We start from the raw sequence: 17,603 nt of genomic DNA on the forward strand, positions 1-17,603 counted from the left end.
ATGTTAAAAACTTTAATTTGTTCCGCTTCTCAGTTAACGGGTCATCAAAACGTTGGCGGAAAGCCGCCATAAAACGGTTGAAATTCCCCAAGAGGGGAGAACCAGACATATGCAAAGCCGTTGACCACGTAGCCGCTTCACCATCCAAAGATAAAAGGACCATTCTGACCCTTAAAGTGTCAGATTCAAAGTCCCGCCCATATATTTCCATGTAGTTAAAGACTTGCATAAGAAAGGAGGGAAGGGTGGCTGAAGCACCATTAAAACGCACAGGCAAGGGAGGAATTTTAGCCATCCGATGTCGTCGAGGGGGGGCCTGGGGGGGAGGTCCCCTTTGATCAGCAAAACCTCTAGCCGCAGGGGGTGATACAGGCCGAGGGGGGGGTGGGGGAGAATCTTGGCGTGGGTGACGTTGCCAACTTCTCCAGTCTCTTTCCTCCTCCCCCCTCCTGTCCTCCAAAAATGTTTGACCCCAATAATCAGGTAACTCACTCCGCTGTGGTTTTCTCACGGGGCCCTGGTGTTGATAATTTCTCCATCCAGCTTCATCGCCTCTTTGGCTCCAATAGTCAGGGAAATCACCCGCCTGAGGTTTCCTCACGGCCCCTGGCTCCAGCGAAGTTTGTTGAGGTGGTCTCTGGGTGAGTCCAGCATTCCAGCTTGTCTCTATTTCTCTTTGCCCCACTGAAGTTGACCAACGGGGTAGGGGGGAAGGCTCAGGCTGATTGGAAATTTGTAGTTGAAATAAATCTTCGTGCAGAGGTCGGTCAGACGGGCTGGGCTGGTGTAAAGAAAGGTCGGGAGGTCCCAGTTCACTGGAATCCGTCCCTCCCACGGCGCCTTCCTCTTCTCTGGTCGGAGAAGACATTATGTCCCTTCTCGGTAGACGTAAATCTCCTGGAAAGGGATATTATTCAGATCTTGCTTCTTGTCACGCCCCACTCCATTCCATAATTAGGAAAGAAGACCAAGAGACTCCATGGGTTGGAAATCCAAAGTACTTTTACTAATTATAAATGGTAAGCGAGCAGTAGTGAAGCAAGATCTGAATAATATGGCGCGAAAGCAATTGATATATGGCAAAGCCCGTTCCCCCCCTTAGGATCAAAGCTCCAGTCCAATCATAAGTCCTTCAAATGTCAGGTGTGAGATAACTTCAAAAAGACAGGCCAAGATGGAATGTGAAGGCCGTTGATGCAGGCGGGAAACACGTACGCATGCGTAAACCCCAACGACTGGAACATCCTAGAACATTCCTGCAGCAGACCTCCAGCACATCAATTAAAACCCTCCCACATACACGCCCCCCCCCTCCCGTTTCATGGCAGCTGAAGCAGCAGCAAAGCAGAAGCTGACAAAAACTCAATTGCAATGATTTTTTTTTTTACTGTGTGCCTTCTCCCTACCCCCCTCCGGACAATTGACTAACCTTATCCATCCATTTTTCAAAGGTGATTTGTCTGTGTAAGAGGAAGTGATTGGCCAAAGGTCAGGCAACTGGCTTCATGCCTAAGGCAGAACTAGGACTCAGGTTAATGTAGTCTAATACTTCAACCACTTCTTTAGAACTGTCCCCCAGACCACTGATATTTGACCTGAATAGCATTAATAAAAATCTCTCTGAGAAATACACATATATGCACACACAACAAAAAATATATAGTGCCAATTGCCAGTTCCCCTGTTCTTAAAGGGGTACATCGTAATGTATTGTTTAATTTGGAATATATTGTATCTCTTGTTTCTCTTTCTTATATTTAAAACATTTAAAATATTTAAAAGAATTATTCTTCTTCCCTCCCAATGTTTTATTTTCCTTTTGTTTGAAATAGTTTTCCTTTTGGTATAAAATTGTATCTTGTAGTATCAAAATTCTGGATATTTGGAAAGAAATATAAAGCTGCCTGTATGAAACAAGATTGAAACCTGAAACCTGAAATTTTAATCAGATATTATTGAGCAGCAAACTATTCTCCCAGTCCTCTTTTCCCACCCTCACTACCAAGGGACAGCTTCCACCTTTTATTTTGTGTAAAAAATGTAAACCAATCAGTAATTCTCTTACTTTTGTTTCCTGCAATGAATTGTATAAAAATAATTGCGTCTGACTTCTTGGGTGCTCCTTGGGCATGAAACTCAGAAGTGACCTACTTCTGTAGGGAAATAAAAGTTTTGTTTTTTCTTGATGCTGTGTGACATTGGCTTCTCCACACCAGTTTCCAATAAATAGCCAGCTATCTGGCCAAAAGATAACGCTAGGGTGATTGACATAGATTTCCCCTCTTTCCCAATCTAAATTATTTGATAGGGTTGCTGTTTGGGTTGATGGTGTATCTTGGAAATCAGACTAAGGCTGTATTTATAAATAAATAAATACATTCTTGGCCTGATTACCAAGCTATACTATCGGTTCAAATAACTATGGTAGATATCAATGCTTGGGTCTTAGGTTTTCCACAATTTAATGTGGGAGCACACAATGTTGGGATTTTTCTATTTAGTTGATCTGGTAGCTTGAAATAAAAAAAATATAGGTTTCCCCTTCTTTACAGATTTGTTTTATGGGAAGAAAAGTTCGCTTACATTCCAAGACGGAAGAATTGCACTGGAATTAAAATGGAGACTGACTGCAAGGAACGGTTTATTTGGTTTTCAGAAACTTCAGTGATAGCAGCAATGTTTCTGGGATGGCAGACAAAATGGCTGAATGAGAGAATGGATCTTTATAGGTTTCTGAGTTTTTGTGATTGAGATGCTCCAGGGGGGTTGCACAATGTAGCGAGCCCTGTTTCTTTTACTATTTCAATGGGTTAATCCTATTATGTCCTGTAGATCATGTCCTGTCTTTAGAATTTGGGTGGGGAAATGTAAATTCTTAATCCCATGAGATTAATCCCAAATTTTTAATCCCAGATTAAGAGAGAGCTGTGTTACAGGGCATTTTGTTTACGGATAGATTGTCAGAGTCTTTCTTAATAGATACAAAGTATCCATCACTAAAGACTTGAGCCTTTTGCTTGATGCTATTAGAAAATACTGGGGCTGCTTTCTGCCTTTAACAGGATGTTTCTCCATTTTTCCTTTGGGGAAATAATCCTGCCTCTCTTAATATTAAGATTAAAGAATATTTTAATCTGGGGAAGGGAGAGGAGTTTCTTATAGTTTCAAGAAAGGAACGGTTTTGTCTCTCTCTCTGCTTTTGGGGAAGTTATTTAAATAATTTTAATTCCCCCCCCCCCCAATTCTGTTTGTAGTTTGAGATAAAATTGAGCAAACTCGGAGACAGGAAAAGAAATCCCATCTAGAGGGTCGGTCTATTTTCGCACCCTTCCATAAAATTATGCCCGTCACAGGTTTTAATTTACAATTCCCACCAATAACAGGGGCAAGTTCATCATTGCAATAGTAGTCGATATATTTGGAGGGCGGTAAATTCCGGAAGACTGGCATGGGCAGGTACCTTCAAAGCCAGTGTGGGCTAACATTTCCATTCGATTAAGAATTATTGTGACAAAAGTTTCTGGAACGGCTTATACTCGTTTGCGAAGAAAGGAAGCGCCTGCTGCGTTACCTGCATTTTCCTGTCCTTCTTGACAAAGAAAAGCGGAATCTGCGCTTTATGCAGCACCGCCTTAAGGCGGTGCCAGCCTTATCTTCCTTTTCTCTACGGCCATAGATCCCAACTGTTGTGTGCCGATGGATGCTGGGAATTGTAGTCAACAATGAAGATTCTCAGATTAGGGAGTCTACTCTACACTTTTTTGTCTCTACGGATACGCGCCCCGCTAACACGGCACGGTGCGGAAGTGCCAGGAAGGCGGCGACGTACAGTGCGCGGAAGGAGATCGCCGTAGAAAGCCTGTTGGAGTGGATGGTCCGCGCTGCAGACCGGGAAGGTAGGTGTGCGGGGCTCCACCTCCAGCATAAGCCCCGCCCACTGGGTCGTCGCCACGCCTCTTTATTCCCAAAGCCCATGCCGGTTCTGTTCCCAGGTACAGGTACTGAGGGATCGGGACCCCGGACGGCTGGCTTCCCTTGACATAGGCGCGGCAGAGCTTCAGAGGTTGTGGTTGGAGACCTGAGGCGGATGCGGAGGCAGAGCTCAGACTCGGAGCTCGTGCAATCATGAGAAAAAAGCGCTTAGCTCTCAGTCAGCGAAGAGCATATTTTAATAGTAACTGAGTTGGGAGGGACCTTGGAGGTCATCTAGTCCAACCCCTTGCCAACTAAGGGTTTGAACCGCCGACCTTTCTGATCAACAAGCTCAGCATCTTAGCCACTGTGTCATTAACCAAAGCTGGAAATCCAATAACTCCTCCCATTGAGATTCAGGACCATTTTGTGCCAATGTCAATTTTTTATTTGTTTGTGTGTGTGTGTGTGTGCGCGGTGCGCACGCGCGCGTGTGCCCACACACGCACACACACACACACACCAGTGGTGGGTTTCAAATTTTTTTAGAACCTCTTCTGTAGGTGTGGCCTGCTTTGTGGGAGTGGCTTGCCGGCCATGTGACTGAGTGGGAGTGGCTTGGCAGTCATGTGGGTGGGTGTGGCCAACTTGTAAAATTTGGTGAAACTCACTTAACAACACTCTTGCTTAGCAACCAAAATGTTGGCTCAGAAACTCTGGCATTTGAAGCACGCAAGTCTTAATAGCTGTCAAGTTACAAAACCCTTACACCACTAACCCTTTAGAAAAAAAAACCCAGGGGTGTTCAGACCTGACAGCTTTAAGACTTTAAGGTTTAGATAGGACTCTTAGAGGTGGGTGGGGCGATTGGTGAGCCACCTAATTAGTGGGTGCCGCAGGCGGGGCAAGCATGGTACGGATGGGTGGGGGAATGGAGCTGGAACCAGTTCTAAACGGCAAGGTAGATTTGTGGAACTTATTCTCTAGAAGAGGTTAGAACTAGCAGGAACCCACCCTTGGCGCGCGCACACACACACACAAACACACACATGCTGAAGCAGGATAGTAAGGCCCAAACACAGCTTCCAGAGATAGAAACTTTCTGTGCATAAAAAAAGTAAGTCAGGACTTTAATTAGACCCAGCATTTCAGAGTTATTCCTGGTGACTTTCCTGGCAGACTGTCTCTCTTTTTTTCTATAGACAAGATTAGGCAGAGTATCAGTTTCTTTTTAAGTAGGCGGAAAAGTATTCTTCATTTCACTGTAGTTACCCACAAATTTTTTTTTCTGGGGTTAACTTTTAAGACATCTCTATTTTTAACTGGACTTGAAATCATCTCATAATAGCCCCTCTAGTTAGGTTAATGCTTTACCTCAATAAGATTTCAGTTAACTCTCTCACATTTGTGTAACAATTCTATCTACAATTGTCTTGTTGCCTGTATTTTTAAACAAACTGATTTTATATGTTGCAGTTTTGCCTGGATGTCCTCAATATGTGTTGGAAATACAACTGCTAGGTTTTCTTATAGTTGCATTGTCTTCATACATCTGGAGATAGCAAGCTTGAGAAGGAAGGTTTGTACTTATTATTTATTTACTGTAACTATTTTGCAGTATTTGCCCTACTTTTCATCCATACTGACAGTACATGAGTGCAAACTTCTTAGATTTTTATTGTTGTGTGCATTTTGGGGTATAGATTTACATATGATAGGGTGTTTGTTAAATTTGCATACAAAATGAAATAGTAGGTTTTCAAAAAAAAAAAAAAAAAACCTTCTACCACACTTGATATTCAAGGTTATGGCAAGGTCTGATGCCTTTCTGTCTTTTCTCTCTGCAAAGCCTCATTGATGAGAGAACAACCTAGCAAATTCCCATCAAAGCAAAACTAGAATTGGAAAAAGCAAAATTGAATTTTTTGTTAATGACTGTTTGGGCAACGTTATCATTATTCCTTGCCTGGTCTCTTTTATTTAGAGATGCTAAAGTTGGAAGCTGGGACTTCCTCTTTGCATTGCAGACTGAATCATCAATTCCTCCCACCCACCCCCAAAAAAATTGGAAATTCCCGCATGTAGAATCTCAGTGAGGGATGTGTGACCAACAAGCCAATGAGCTATTTATCTCTGTTAATGAAGTCTTTTTTGAGTGAAATAATGACTGGTGGCTTCATGCATTTGCCTAAGCAGAAATACAAATGCTGCTTGATATTGTGTTCTTCTGGAATGTTGTTTCGATCTCTCATTCCAGTCTATAATTCTGGACTTTTCTGCCATCCAAATATTAATTGCTTAGCTTTTCAAGATCAGATAAAATGTCTCAGGCATTAAGCTGTGCCCATAATTACAGAACAAGATCCTGTTTTACCATGTCAGCCTTACCACATGGATAACACAAACTAAGCTAATTCTATTTTAATGTAAATCTACATTAACACAATTCCCTCTTCACATCTTTGACTCTTTTACAGTGTGTGAAACAGGAAGGGTCCCTTATGAATCTCTTGCCCACTCACTATCCAACTGCAGTCTATACTGTCCCTTTTCTGATTGTCCGAGGTTGGTAAAATGAAGATCCAGATTGTTGGGGACAAGATGCTGGCTCTATAAACCATTTATATAGGGCTGTAAAGCATTGTGAAGTGGTATATAAATCTAAATGCTATTGCTATCATCCTATCCTTGATTTATGATTGCCGAATTAATGTTAGTTTCTGAGGCATCTCTAACCATTTCTTTCTCTCCAGTGTTGTTGCAGGGTTTCTATTAGAGATTCTCTTCCCTGGCATCCTTATTTATGATGCAGAGTATATTTTGAAGGCTCTAGAGCTGTAAAGATTCCAGTGTGGGATACAAGACAGAATGGCCGAAGCTGTCCATTACATTCATTTGCAGAACTTCAGCAAGTCTCTTCTGGAGACCCTGAATGGGCAACGTCTAGGTGGTCATTTCTGTGATGTGACAGTGCACATCCAGGAGGCCACCCTGCGAGCTCACCGGTGTGTGCTGGCTGCTGGCAGCCCCTTTTTCCATGATAAACTGTTGTTGGGCTATTCAGAGATTGAGGTACCCCCTGTGGTCCCCAGCCAGGTAGTGCGTCAGCTGGTGGAGTTTATGTATAGTGGCTCTCTGGTCGTAGCCCAGTCTGAAGCTCTGCAGATCCTCACCGCTGCTTCCATCTTGCAAATCAAGACTGTCATTGACGAATGCACCCAGATCATCTCTCAGAATCGCAGCCCGAAACCCCCCACTGTTGCTCCAGCGGTACCCTTATCTCTTCCCAGAGTTCTGCCCGGCAAGCCCCAGGAGCAACAACCCAAAGAGGTCATTGGCAGCCTCTCGCGACCAGGTGACCTTGACTCTGCCCACCTTGAACCCCCAAAGCTGCTTTGTGCCTCAGAGGTGCGTTATAAATTGCGAGACTTGCTGTCCTCCCAGCACAGAGAAGCTAGGACAGCTGCCTGCGAGGGGTCCATAAGTGAAGGAGATGCAGGAGGTTCCTACCTGCACTCCACTGAATCTGCCCCCAGTTGCCATAGTCGCAAGCAGCGCCAGCCAGTGAGGCTTCAGCTGTCTGAGACAATGCCAGTGATCATCAAAGATGAAGAGGAAGGCAGTGGGGAAGGCCCAGAGGGGTCGGAGGCAGAAAGAGAGGCCAAACTGAGCTGCTTTGCTGAATGCAGTGGGAGTGGCCCCTTTGCTGCTGACTTCAGTGATCAGGCAAAGGACTCTGGGGTTAGCAGTGGACCCGACCGGAAGGAGAGCCTTCACTTGGATTATGCCACCCCGGAAGGTCAGGATTTCTTTGGAAACCAGGATGTCTTTTCCGAGTCCTTCATCCCATCCTGGCAGGGAGAAGAAAGTGGGGAAGAGGCTACAGTTTCCACCTCTCGAGATAGAGATAAATTCCATCCTGATTGCAACGTAGAGGCTTCCAACCTGAGGAACTTAACAGGAGAATTCAAGCAAGACCTAAGTGGCTCCACCTCTGGGTTTCCACCCCGAAGCAGCGGTGGTGGGCCTGAGGCCTTGACCTTTGTCTCCTCCCTAGGCATCCAGCGGGAGCTCAAGGCAGAAGTCACTAATACCAGCACCGTCACCAGTAATACCAGCATCTTCCAGTTCCACCTGCCCCAGCCTGGTGGAGTAGCCCAGACCTTCTACAGTATTCAGCAGCAGCAGCAGCAGCAACAGCAGGACTCAGGTGCCAGCAATATGGTCCAGCTCAGCCCCAACACAATGGTTACCAGTGCTCTTCATGGTGGAGAGCAGCAGAGCCAACAGCCAGGAACGTCCCGCTGCTTGGAACCTTCCTATCAATGTAGCCACTGCCAGAAAACGTTCAGCTCTCGGAAGAACTACACCAAACATATGTTCATCCACTCTGGTAATGAAATCAGTAAACCAGGGAGGTGGGTTGTCAGTGCTGGGAAAGAACAAGGCTGAGCCTCAGAAAATATCACTGTTTGGTGGTTGAACAAGGTCACTTTTTTCCTACTATTTTGAGAGAATAGTAAATGGAGGCAGACACAAGGAGCTGAGATCAGACTAGAGCAATGGTTCTCAACCTGGATAGCTAATTTTTGTGGACTTTAATTTCCAGAATTCAGCAGCAGTCATAAGCTGGCAGGAGATTTCTGAGAATTAAAATCCACAAATCTTAATGTTACTCAGGATGAGAAACATTGCACTAGAAAGAAAGAACATTTCCTGCTCATTTCCAATAAAAGTTATAAGTGCAGCTAGGAAAAATGCACACAAAAATACAAATAGGGCCACAGATGTTTTAATTACATTACTGTAACACGCTCTACATGGGGCTGCCCTTAAAGAGTGTTCGAAGACTTCAGCTAGTCCAGAACGCAGCCGCGCAAGCGATTGTGGGTGCACCCAGGTACACCCACGTTATACCTATCCTCCGCGAGCTGTACTGGCTACCCATTAGTCTCCGGACTCACTTCAAGGTGCTAGTCGTTACTTATAAAGCCCTACATGGCATCGGATCTGGGTACCTGAGAGACCGCCTCCTGCCAATTGCCTCCCAAAGACCGATCAGATCGCACAGACTAGGCCTCCTCCGGATCCCATCTGCCAGCCAATGTCGGCTGGTGACTCCCCGGGGGAGAGCCTTCTCTGTTGCAGCTCCAGCCCTCTGGAACGAACTTCCCGTGGAGATCTGGACCCTTACTACTCTCCCAGCCTTCTGCAAAGCCACTAAGTCCTGGCTGCTCTGGCAGGCCGGGGGGCTGTTGAAGTATCCAGCCTCACGGTAACTATGAATGTTGTGTATTTTAAATTGTTGTTTTGTCTATTTTTCCCCTTCCCCTTTTTATTGTAAGCCACCCGGAGTCCTTCGGGAGTAGGCGGCATACAAGACCAATAAACAATAACTATAAAAAACCAAACGCTCATACCAATACAGGTACCGTATTTTTCGGAGCATAAGACACACCTTTTTCCTTCAAAAAAGAGGCTGAAAATCTGGGTGCATTTTATATGCACTGAATACAGCATTTTTGGCCTCCCAAAACCCCGCCCCCTTTGCAAAAATGGCCTTTAGGAGGCTTCTAGGGTGCTCCTGCGGGCTGGGGAGGGCAAAAATGAGCAAATAATGAGCCATTCCCCCCCCCCCCCCAGAAGTGTATTATAAGCCGCTATCCATTTTTGCAAAAAACTGGCCATTTTTGGGAGATCTGCAGAGTCCAAAAACTTTTTTTTTAATTTGTCTCTTCAAAATCTTGGTGCGTCTTATACTCCAAAAAATATGGTAGTCCTTGACTTAGATCCATTCTTTTACTGACCATTCAAAGTTATAATGGCACTGCAAGAAATGACTCAGTGACCATTTTACAATTATTGTTGCATCCTTGTTGCATGATCAACATTTGTGCACTTGGCAACTGGCATATATTTATAATGGTTGCAATGTCCTGGGGTCATGTGACCTACGACCTGACAACAAAAGTCAATGGTGAAGTTAGATTCACTTAATGTCCCTGTTACTCACTTAACAATTGTTCAAAACTCAATTATATTGCTTAGCAATAGAAATTTTGAGTTAATTGTGGTCGTAAGTTGAGGACTGCCTATAATAATGTGCAGATGGATGAAAGTTAGGAAATAAAAATGAGAAACTAAAATTGACCAAGTCACACCTGACTCAAATCTTTTTCTTACTGTTGAAATACAAATGATCATGGAAAGACAGTAGGATTGGCTGTTTTGATAATAAACGTTTTAAGGAAAAAGGTTGAGTGAAAGGAGGAAATGCAAGAAGCTTCAGAGTGAGAAAAATCTGGTTTCTTGCAATTGCTGCAATGTCTTTTCCTGCCAGTGTTTTGAATTTTCCTCCTCCACTGACATCCTGCTGGAAAACTGGTACTGGGGATTTAAATGCTTGGGTTGCAGGGAACCAAATGAACAATACTAGTTATTTTGTGTAGAAATTCCATAAATTGAGAGCCATCAGACATGGTTTTGTGGAACATATTAACAAACCACATAGGGATGGGGCAAAAGGGAAATGGGTACAGTTAAAACAAAAAGTGAATGTGTCCCAAATAAAACACAATGTTTGGCTAAAAACCCTTTCCTAAATTGATTTTCTCCTTTTTACCACTTCAGCTAAATGTAGTAATTTAATTTAATTTTTAACTAACTTTAGGCAAACTTTTGGTGACTACTGTTGATGGATTTAGTTTTGATTTTAAGATAAGCCACTATGGTTGGTTCAAACAAAGAGGGCCCATTTGATCTAATAGGTGAAGAATGAGGAACCCTATTAGACATGGGTGTCCCTGAACCAGTCTCTCTCAGCCCTAGGAAGCAAGCAATGGCAACCACTTGCCAAGAAAATTTGTCCATTTAGTACCTTTTTAACAGCCAAGTTACCTGATGGCAATACAGGTAGTCCTCAATGTAATGACCAGTTGTTTAATGATGTTTTGCAGTCACAACAACCTTAGAATGGGGAAACATTTCTAGCCATTGTAAAACATCATGCCGTTTTACAGTGATCTGTTCCCCCAGTGCACCAAAGGATTTTATGCATGGTTGTATTTTCTCCCCCATACAGGGAGGATAAATTCTCTGACATGCTAGAAGAATGGACCTCAAATATGGCAAAAACACTAGCAATTTCCATCGTATTTGTGATCATTCTCTCCAAGCCTCCCAGCTGAGATGGGAGGCCCAAACCCTCTTCCCAGCTCACAGCGCCCAGGAGACTCAAGCCCTCTTCTTAGCACTCCACTTAAAACACACATAGCTGTTTAATGACCACAACTGGGAGAGTCTGGATTGCAGTAGTTGACCAAAGTGGTCATGTGGCATTTCACTTAATAACTACTTCATTCAACATCCAAGATTCTGGGCCTTCCAGAATTATGATAGGTAGAGGAACAACCTGTATACTGTACAGTATACATTGTGAGTCATTGTCTTAGAGATAATTACAATGCCTGCTTTGTTACTCTATTTAGTGAAAGGATCTCTGCTTTGCAAAACAGACAAAGCAGCTCTTTATAGCTATGAGGAGAATCTTTATTTTTCTGAGTTCCCAAGCGTAATGCAGTAATTTCAATGGAATTCTTGGAAAGAACAAATCTGTCTTTTTTGTGTTTCTTTTGCACTGGGACATAAGTTAAAAAAAATAGATGTGATAAAGCAAACAAAAGTTTAACAGGCCTCCCTCCATAATCTGGGGATGCTTTGGGATCATTACAGTTGGGGTGCCAGTTGGTTTCTCCCCTCCCTCCTCCATTGGAGAGCAATTTTTTTTTGTTAAGAAATGAAAATTTGGCCCTCAACTGACCTTCTGTGCTGTTCCTTTTCTAGGTGAGAAGCCCCATCAGTGCAGCATTTGCTGGCGTTCCTTCTCACTGCGAGACTATCTGCTCAAGCACATGGTGACCCACACTGGCGTGCGTGCCTTCCAGTGCTCCATCTGCTGCAAGCGCTTCACCCAGAAGAGCTCCCTCAATGTGCACATGCGCACCCACCGCCCTGAACGCTTCCAGTGCTGCATCTGCAACAAATACTTCTCTCATCGTACTCTGCTGGAGCGTCACATGACCACTCACACTGCCTGGAAAGGGGGCCCATCAGATGCTCCCGGGGCTCTTGTCACATCCTCCTCGCCAGCTGACTGGAAGGAAAAAGCAAATGTTGCCACCACGGTTGCTCCTGCTGCCGAGGCAAGCATCATTCCTGCTCCTGTGGCCTGGAAAACAGGGGAGCCGACTGCTGAGAGCACCATCAGTGGTTGGAAGACAGGAGATCCGAGCCAGGCAGAAAGTCGTCTGGTAACCTGGAAGGGAGAAGCTACTGGGGAAAACTCAGTTACAGCCTGGAAAGGAGATCCTACTTCAGAAACCTCCATGCAGCCTCATACTGTCTAGGACATCTGGGTCTTTTTTGCTGCTTGATCCAACCCTTGAGGCTTATGGAGATAGGTGGCATCAAGGCTTACTTTGAGTCCTTTAATCTGGAAAAATATCTGCTGTGGTATCTTGCAAACTAGAAAGGCAAAGTCTTCGAGGCTACCACTGTAGATTCTACAAGGGATAGTGCCACTGCGGGCAGACCATGCAGTCTGCTGTAGAAGGGCAGAGATGGAGAGTGTCCAATGGCTCTCTCTAGTCTGCCTGTAGTGCAATGGTACAGCATTTGCTTTGCATGCTAGGAGTCATAAGTTGAATCCTTGATTTTATCAGTTAAATGATGTGTCAGCAGGACTGGGAATGCCCTATGACTGGAATCCAAAACAGGATTCTCCAGAAAAAGTGGATCACATTAATCTTTTTTTTAAAGTTTTTTTTATTTTCAAAACAAACACAACACATAAAATCTTCTCTTTTTTACATACTGTAGAAAGTGTATCAGTTGGTTACAAAAGACTTTCGTGCATCTCTTCCACAGTCATCAAGCATAATTCATATTAACTCAAGTATTTTAACTCAGATATTTATACATGTTACCGTCATCATACCTCCATTTTCATTTGACTATAATTGTTTAAACATCCTTCATCATAAAATATACCAAGATTTAATACATAACCACATACTGGCATTTCATTTACTATTTTCTAAAATCCTCCATTGACACTAAATCCTTATGTCCTAGCTAACATCCATAATATTTAATAACAAAGTTTTCTATCCTTCTTTCCAAATCACTGTTTACAATTTACATCCCATTTCCTTATGTTGTACCCATACATATATATACATTATTATCATTATCCCTCCTTTATTTGACTATATCCTGCATCATATCATTTTCCCTCTAGTAATCAAGACTTAACTAAATCTAACTTAATTCTTTTTATTTATTATTAACCTTTATATACAATCCAAAAGGGTTTCTAATCTTCTTTCATGGGTACCATTCAATATTCATATCCAGTTATTACTTATCATAATACTACACATTGTATACATTATTATCATTATCAATTATTTATTTAACTATCTTTATTATCACTAAATTTCGCTAAGTTTAGCTAGTTTTAAATTATATTCTTCCATCTATCAACCTGTATCTTTCCAGTAACAAAACAGTGTCATATCTTCTGCCATTTGTGGTGTCAGTCCTCTAAAAATCTCCTTAATCAACTTTGTATGGACTCCTCTTAGCAACTCTTTGCTTATAAAATATCTCATGTAATTTTGATGCCCTTCTATTTCCTTAATCAGTTTATCTTTGATTGTTGGTGGTTTATCAAAACTATTGCTAATAAGATTTCTCCCTTTAAATCCATAAATTCTTTTATTTTTTCCTCTTCTGTAACTTCCCATCTGGGGTAGGTTTCCCCTCCATTTAATTCCTCTTTCAGTATTCCATTTTTTCCATTTTCAGAAACAAACCAATCACCATAAATATCAACAATTTTAATTTCTTTATATTCATTTTCCTCTTCGATTTTTTGGATTTTAACTGCCACTTTTTCCATTTGATGAACATCTTCAACTTCTCCATCATATTTTGCTGTTAGATGCACTAAGTAATCCAACTTCTCTATCCTTTCACTTGTATTTGATAATTTCTGTATTTCTGAGAATATCTTTTGCAGACTTAGAACTTCTTTCTGGTGTTGAAATTGCACCATGATTTCCAGCTGACACTGCTGCTCTAGCTTAGAAGATTTTAACAGAATTAAGCATCGCAATAACATTTCAGCTTTCTCTGGTTAAAAATCTACTTCAAAGGAACATCTGTGTGCTTTTCTTCTTCTTCTTATCACTCTCTATAAACAAACTTTGAGTCCTTGAAGTGCCAAGCCAGGATAATCAGTGAAAAAAGTATTTTGTTTCCAATACACAAACCTCTAGTCTCCGAGTAGCAGTGTTACAATGTTACAATGTTACCATTTCTTTGTTTCTTTTTGTATCTTTTTGTATTTCAAGTTTAAAAAAAGATCCAATTCTTAAATGAGTTAGAAAAACACCCACGGTAATGAAAGAGGAGAATTTTAGTCCATAGATTACACAGAATAGTCAAAGAAAAAAAAATAGAAGAAGGAAACTTAATCTGTTCATTTTAAGAGGCTTGCATAAATTCCATCAGTAAAGATAGCATTTAAAAGGTAGGATAACCCACTGTTCAAAACCAGTCCAAATTTAATTCCGCTGCTTATTTCTTCTGTTCTCCAATTTAAATTAGTTTTTTTTATAGGCAGTCACTTTTAAAACAGTAAAAATTCCTCACCAGCTGAAAACACTTTCTCTTTCCATATCCTTCCATTTTGGAGCCGCCCTGACTTCATCAGCCATTTGGCTGGATTTTTTATCACTGGCTTGAAGAGCTTCTCTTGGGTCAGAGACTTTGCGATGTCCCTGTGATCAGCAAAATGTATTCTTCCTGTTCACCGTCTCTGTGAGACGGTTTAGGTCCGTTTGGACCACCCAGGGGCAAAAGTACCAACAGCTATCTCATAGCATTGAGATCGCACGTCATGTCGTTGCGACTTCGGCTTCTCCTTCCCACATTAATCTTGTTGGACTAATAGGCTGACCTACTCTAAGGCAATGTAATAGCTTAATACTGGGAAATGGTGGCTGAATCTTTAAATACATGACAATATGTCACTTGAATAACAAGTGCTGGAGTGGGATATAATCTCCCAGAAATATCTGGCTACATATGGGACACTTCATGAACACTTGCCTTGTTCCAACGAGGCAGTTCATAGATATGACTGCAGCAACAAATAAGCACAACATTGTGGGGTCCTTGGTCCTCTTTGAGCTTGGTTTTCTTACAGATGGGCAAGAAAACAGTCAAGCTAAGAGAGCACCAAGGACCCTTTCAGTTCAATCCTGACCTACAGATATTCTGTTCTATTTAAAGCACAATATTCTCTGTTTGCAGTTAATGTATTATTGACTTGTATTTTGAAGACAGTTTGGTTTTATTTTGTTGAGAAAGTGACACCTTTCTATTTTGTTTTCTTTTTCTAACTAGGATAAAGCAATGTGTGAATCTGTCTGAATTTTAGCATAGTAAGACTGTGAAGAAATTGCTGTAGATGGAGTCTTAAAACAGTGGCTTTTTTTGAGGCCACATGCTAGTTGTTTTCAATTTACAATTATTCATATAACGATCATTAACATTACAACAGCATTGAAAAAGTGACACGATATTTTTCACACTTAGGACTGTTGTAGCATTCCCATATTCATGTGATCAAAATATGGACATTTGTTTACTGGCATCTTTTTATGACATTCACAGTGATTCACATGATTGTCTTTTGTGATCTACTGACAAAGTCAAATGAGAAAGCCAAATTCATTTACTAACTGCATTACCAACTTAACAGCTGCAGTGATTCACTTAACAACTGTGGCAAGAGAGGTTATTACACGGGACAAAACTTTTAATAACTCTCTTGCTTAGCCACAAAAATTTTGGGCTCAATTGTGATGGTAAGTTGAGGACTATCTCTACAGCATGGAAAAGCATGAAAAAAGAATCCACTTATTGGGATATCAAAGAGCAGAGGTTGGGGACCTGAGATCCTGGAAGGCAGTGATAAGATATAGCATTTGGACTACATCAGTAATAGAAGTTTTCTAACTATATATATTTTAAACTGCAGATCTCAATATACCTCAGCTTGTGTTGCTGGCAATTCAGTGATATTGGGCATATCACAAACATCTTATATGTTAATTGACATTAAGTAGTGTTTTATGTTTGCATGCCTGTGGAATCAAAACAGAGGCAGAGAGCTTCTTTTTAGGGAATCACTCCTGCCATGCGGGTGGAAAAATGCAATCTGTTTTTTTTCCAAATGAACAGATTGGGTTCTGCCAGTCATATCACCATCTGCTTGCCATTCTTTCCTCACAGGGAGAGGTTGGTGGGTGTTTTTTTTTTTTAAAGAAATTCAGATTCAGTGCTAGTTATAGAAGCAATGGATTGAGCAGGCAGAGAAGAATGTGCCCTTAGCTTCATACTCAACAAATGGAGGCATCTTGATTTTGCTTAGATAATTATAATAGTAAAATAAAACAAACACATTTGAGTATCTGCTCCATTACCAGAAGATTTATATGTCAGGCAGTATGTCTATAATAAAATGTTACTGGATACAGAAAATATTATTTTGCAGACCATCCATCCCCTACTTTGCAATCCAAGATCTTTCAACCATCAGCCAAGTCCATTAAAAATGTCTTGCTTCATACATTCCACTAACCATAGCTTGTTATATATCTATTTTGTTGACCAAACAGGGAGCAACATAATCATGGGATTTTTTTTAACCAACTTCTGATGTATTTACTTATAGCTCCCTGGGCTTTGCAATTCTGGTTTTTGGCACATGTCCCATAGACAAACCCATGAAAGTACAAATAAGCTACATGGTTTCATTTCATATATCGCACGAACGGTAGTTGCAGTCAGTATAGGTAAAACATATAGTTTCCAATTGTGATTTACCATAATCATATAACCTCTGGTCTATTTCAAATCCTGGATGAAAGCCAACCCCAGCCTGTGTGTGCTTATGGATTTTAGTGGCATGTTACAATAGAGATGACCAGTTGCTCAGATGGCTTTAAAAGGCAGTTGAATGACTGCATGGAGCAGGGTTTCTAAACCTTTGGGACATTGGAGAGACAGTTTGGTGTGTATGGATTGAGATGCTGGCCTAAAAACCAGGGGACTTTTAAGTCATGAAAGTGGGCTGGGTGTTTTGGGACCAGTCACCCTCTCAGCTCAACCCACCCACTTCACAGGTAGTTGTGGGCAAAATAGAAGGAAGGAGAATTATGTATATTTGCTGCCTTGAGTTACTTAAGAGATCTTGCCCTTGACCCCTACATTGTGGGTTGCCATAGAGTTCTGTATTTCCTCTACTCCTATTTAATTTCTGGATGCGGTCATCTATAGCTATGGGCTATAGTATCATCAGTATGCTGATGATACCCAGCTGTATATCTCCATCTCTTGGTAAAGTAAGTGATGTGTTGATGTCCTGTCTCATTTCCTGGAGTCTGTTGATATCTGGATGGAGAACAAAGGCTTCAGCTCCACTCTGGCAAGATTCAGCAGCTTTCTGGGTAAAGGAGCACTGCCCCGGTTATACCCAGTGCATGATATGGGGGAGTCCTTCTGAACTAATGACTCCTGCTTGATGAGCAGATGGCATTAGTGGCTTAAGCTTGTGTGCC

General features: G+C 41.9%; 1 protein-coding gene across 1 annotated transcript; it reads left to right on the forward strand.

The window, feature by feature from the left end:
• The first annotated feature begins 3,688 nt into the window (after positions 1–3,688).
• Positions 3,689–12,771, forward strand: ZBTB45 (zinc finger and BTB domain containing 45). Its single transcript, XM_032234554.1, has 4 exons — positions 3,689–3,896; positions 5,389–5,491; positions 6,666–8,305; positions 11,755–12,771. The coding sequence occupies exons 3-4, from the start codon at positions 6,781–6,783 to the stop codon at positions 12,315–12,317; spliced, it is 2,088 nt and encodes a 695-aa protein (XP_032090445.1). The 5' UTR covers positions 3,689–3,896; positions 5,389–5,491; positions 6,666–6,780; the 3' UTR covers positions 12,318–12,771.
• Positions 12,772–17,603: the final 4,832 nt, after the last annotated feature.

This window comes from Thamnophis elegans, chromosome Z (assembly GCF_009769535.1).
Source record: "Thamnophis elegans isolate rThaEle1 chromosome Z, rThaEle1.pri, whole genome shotgun sequence".
NCBI lineage: Eukaryota > Metazoa > Chordata > Lepidosauria > Squamata > Colubridae > Thamnophis > Thamnophis elegans.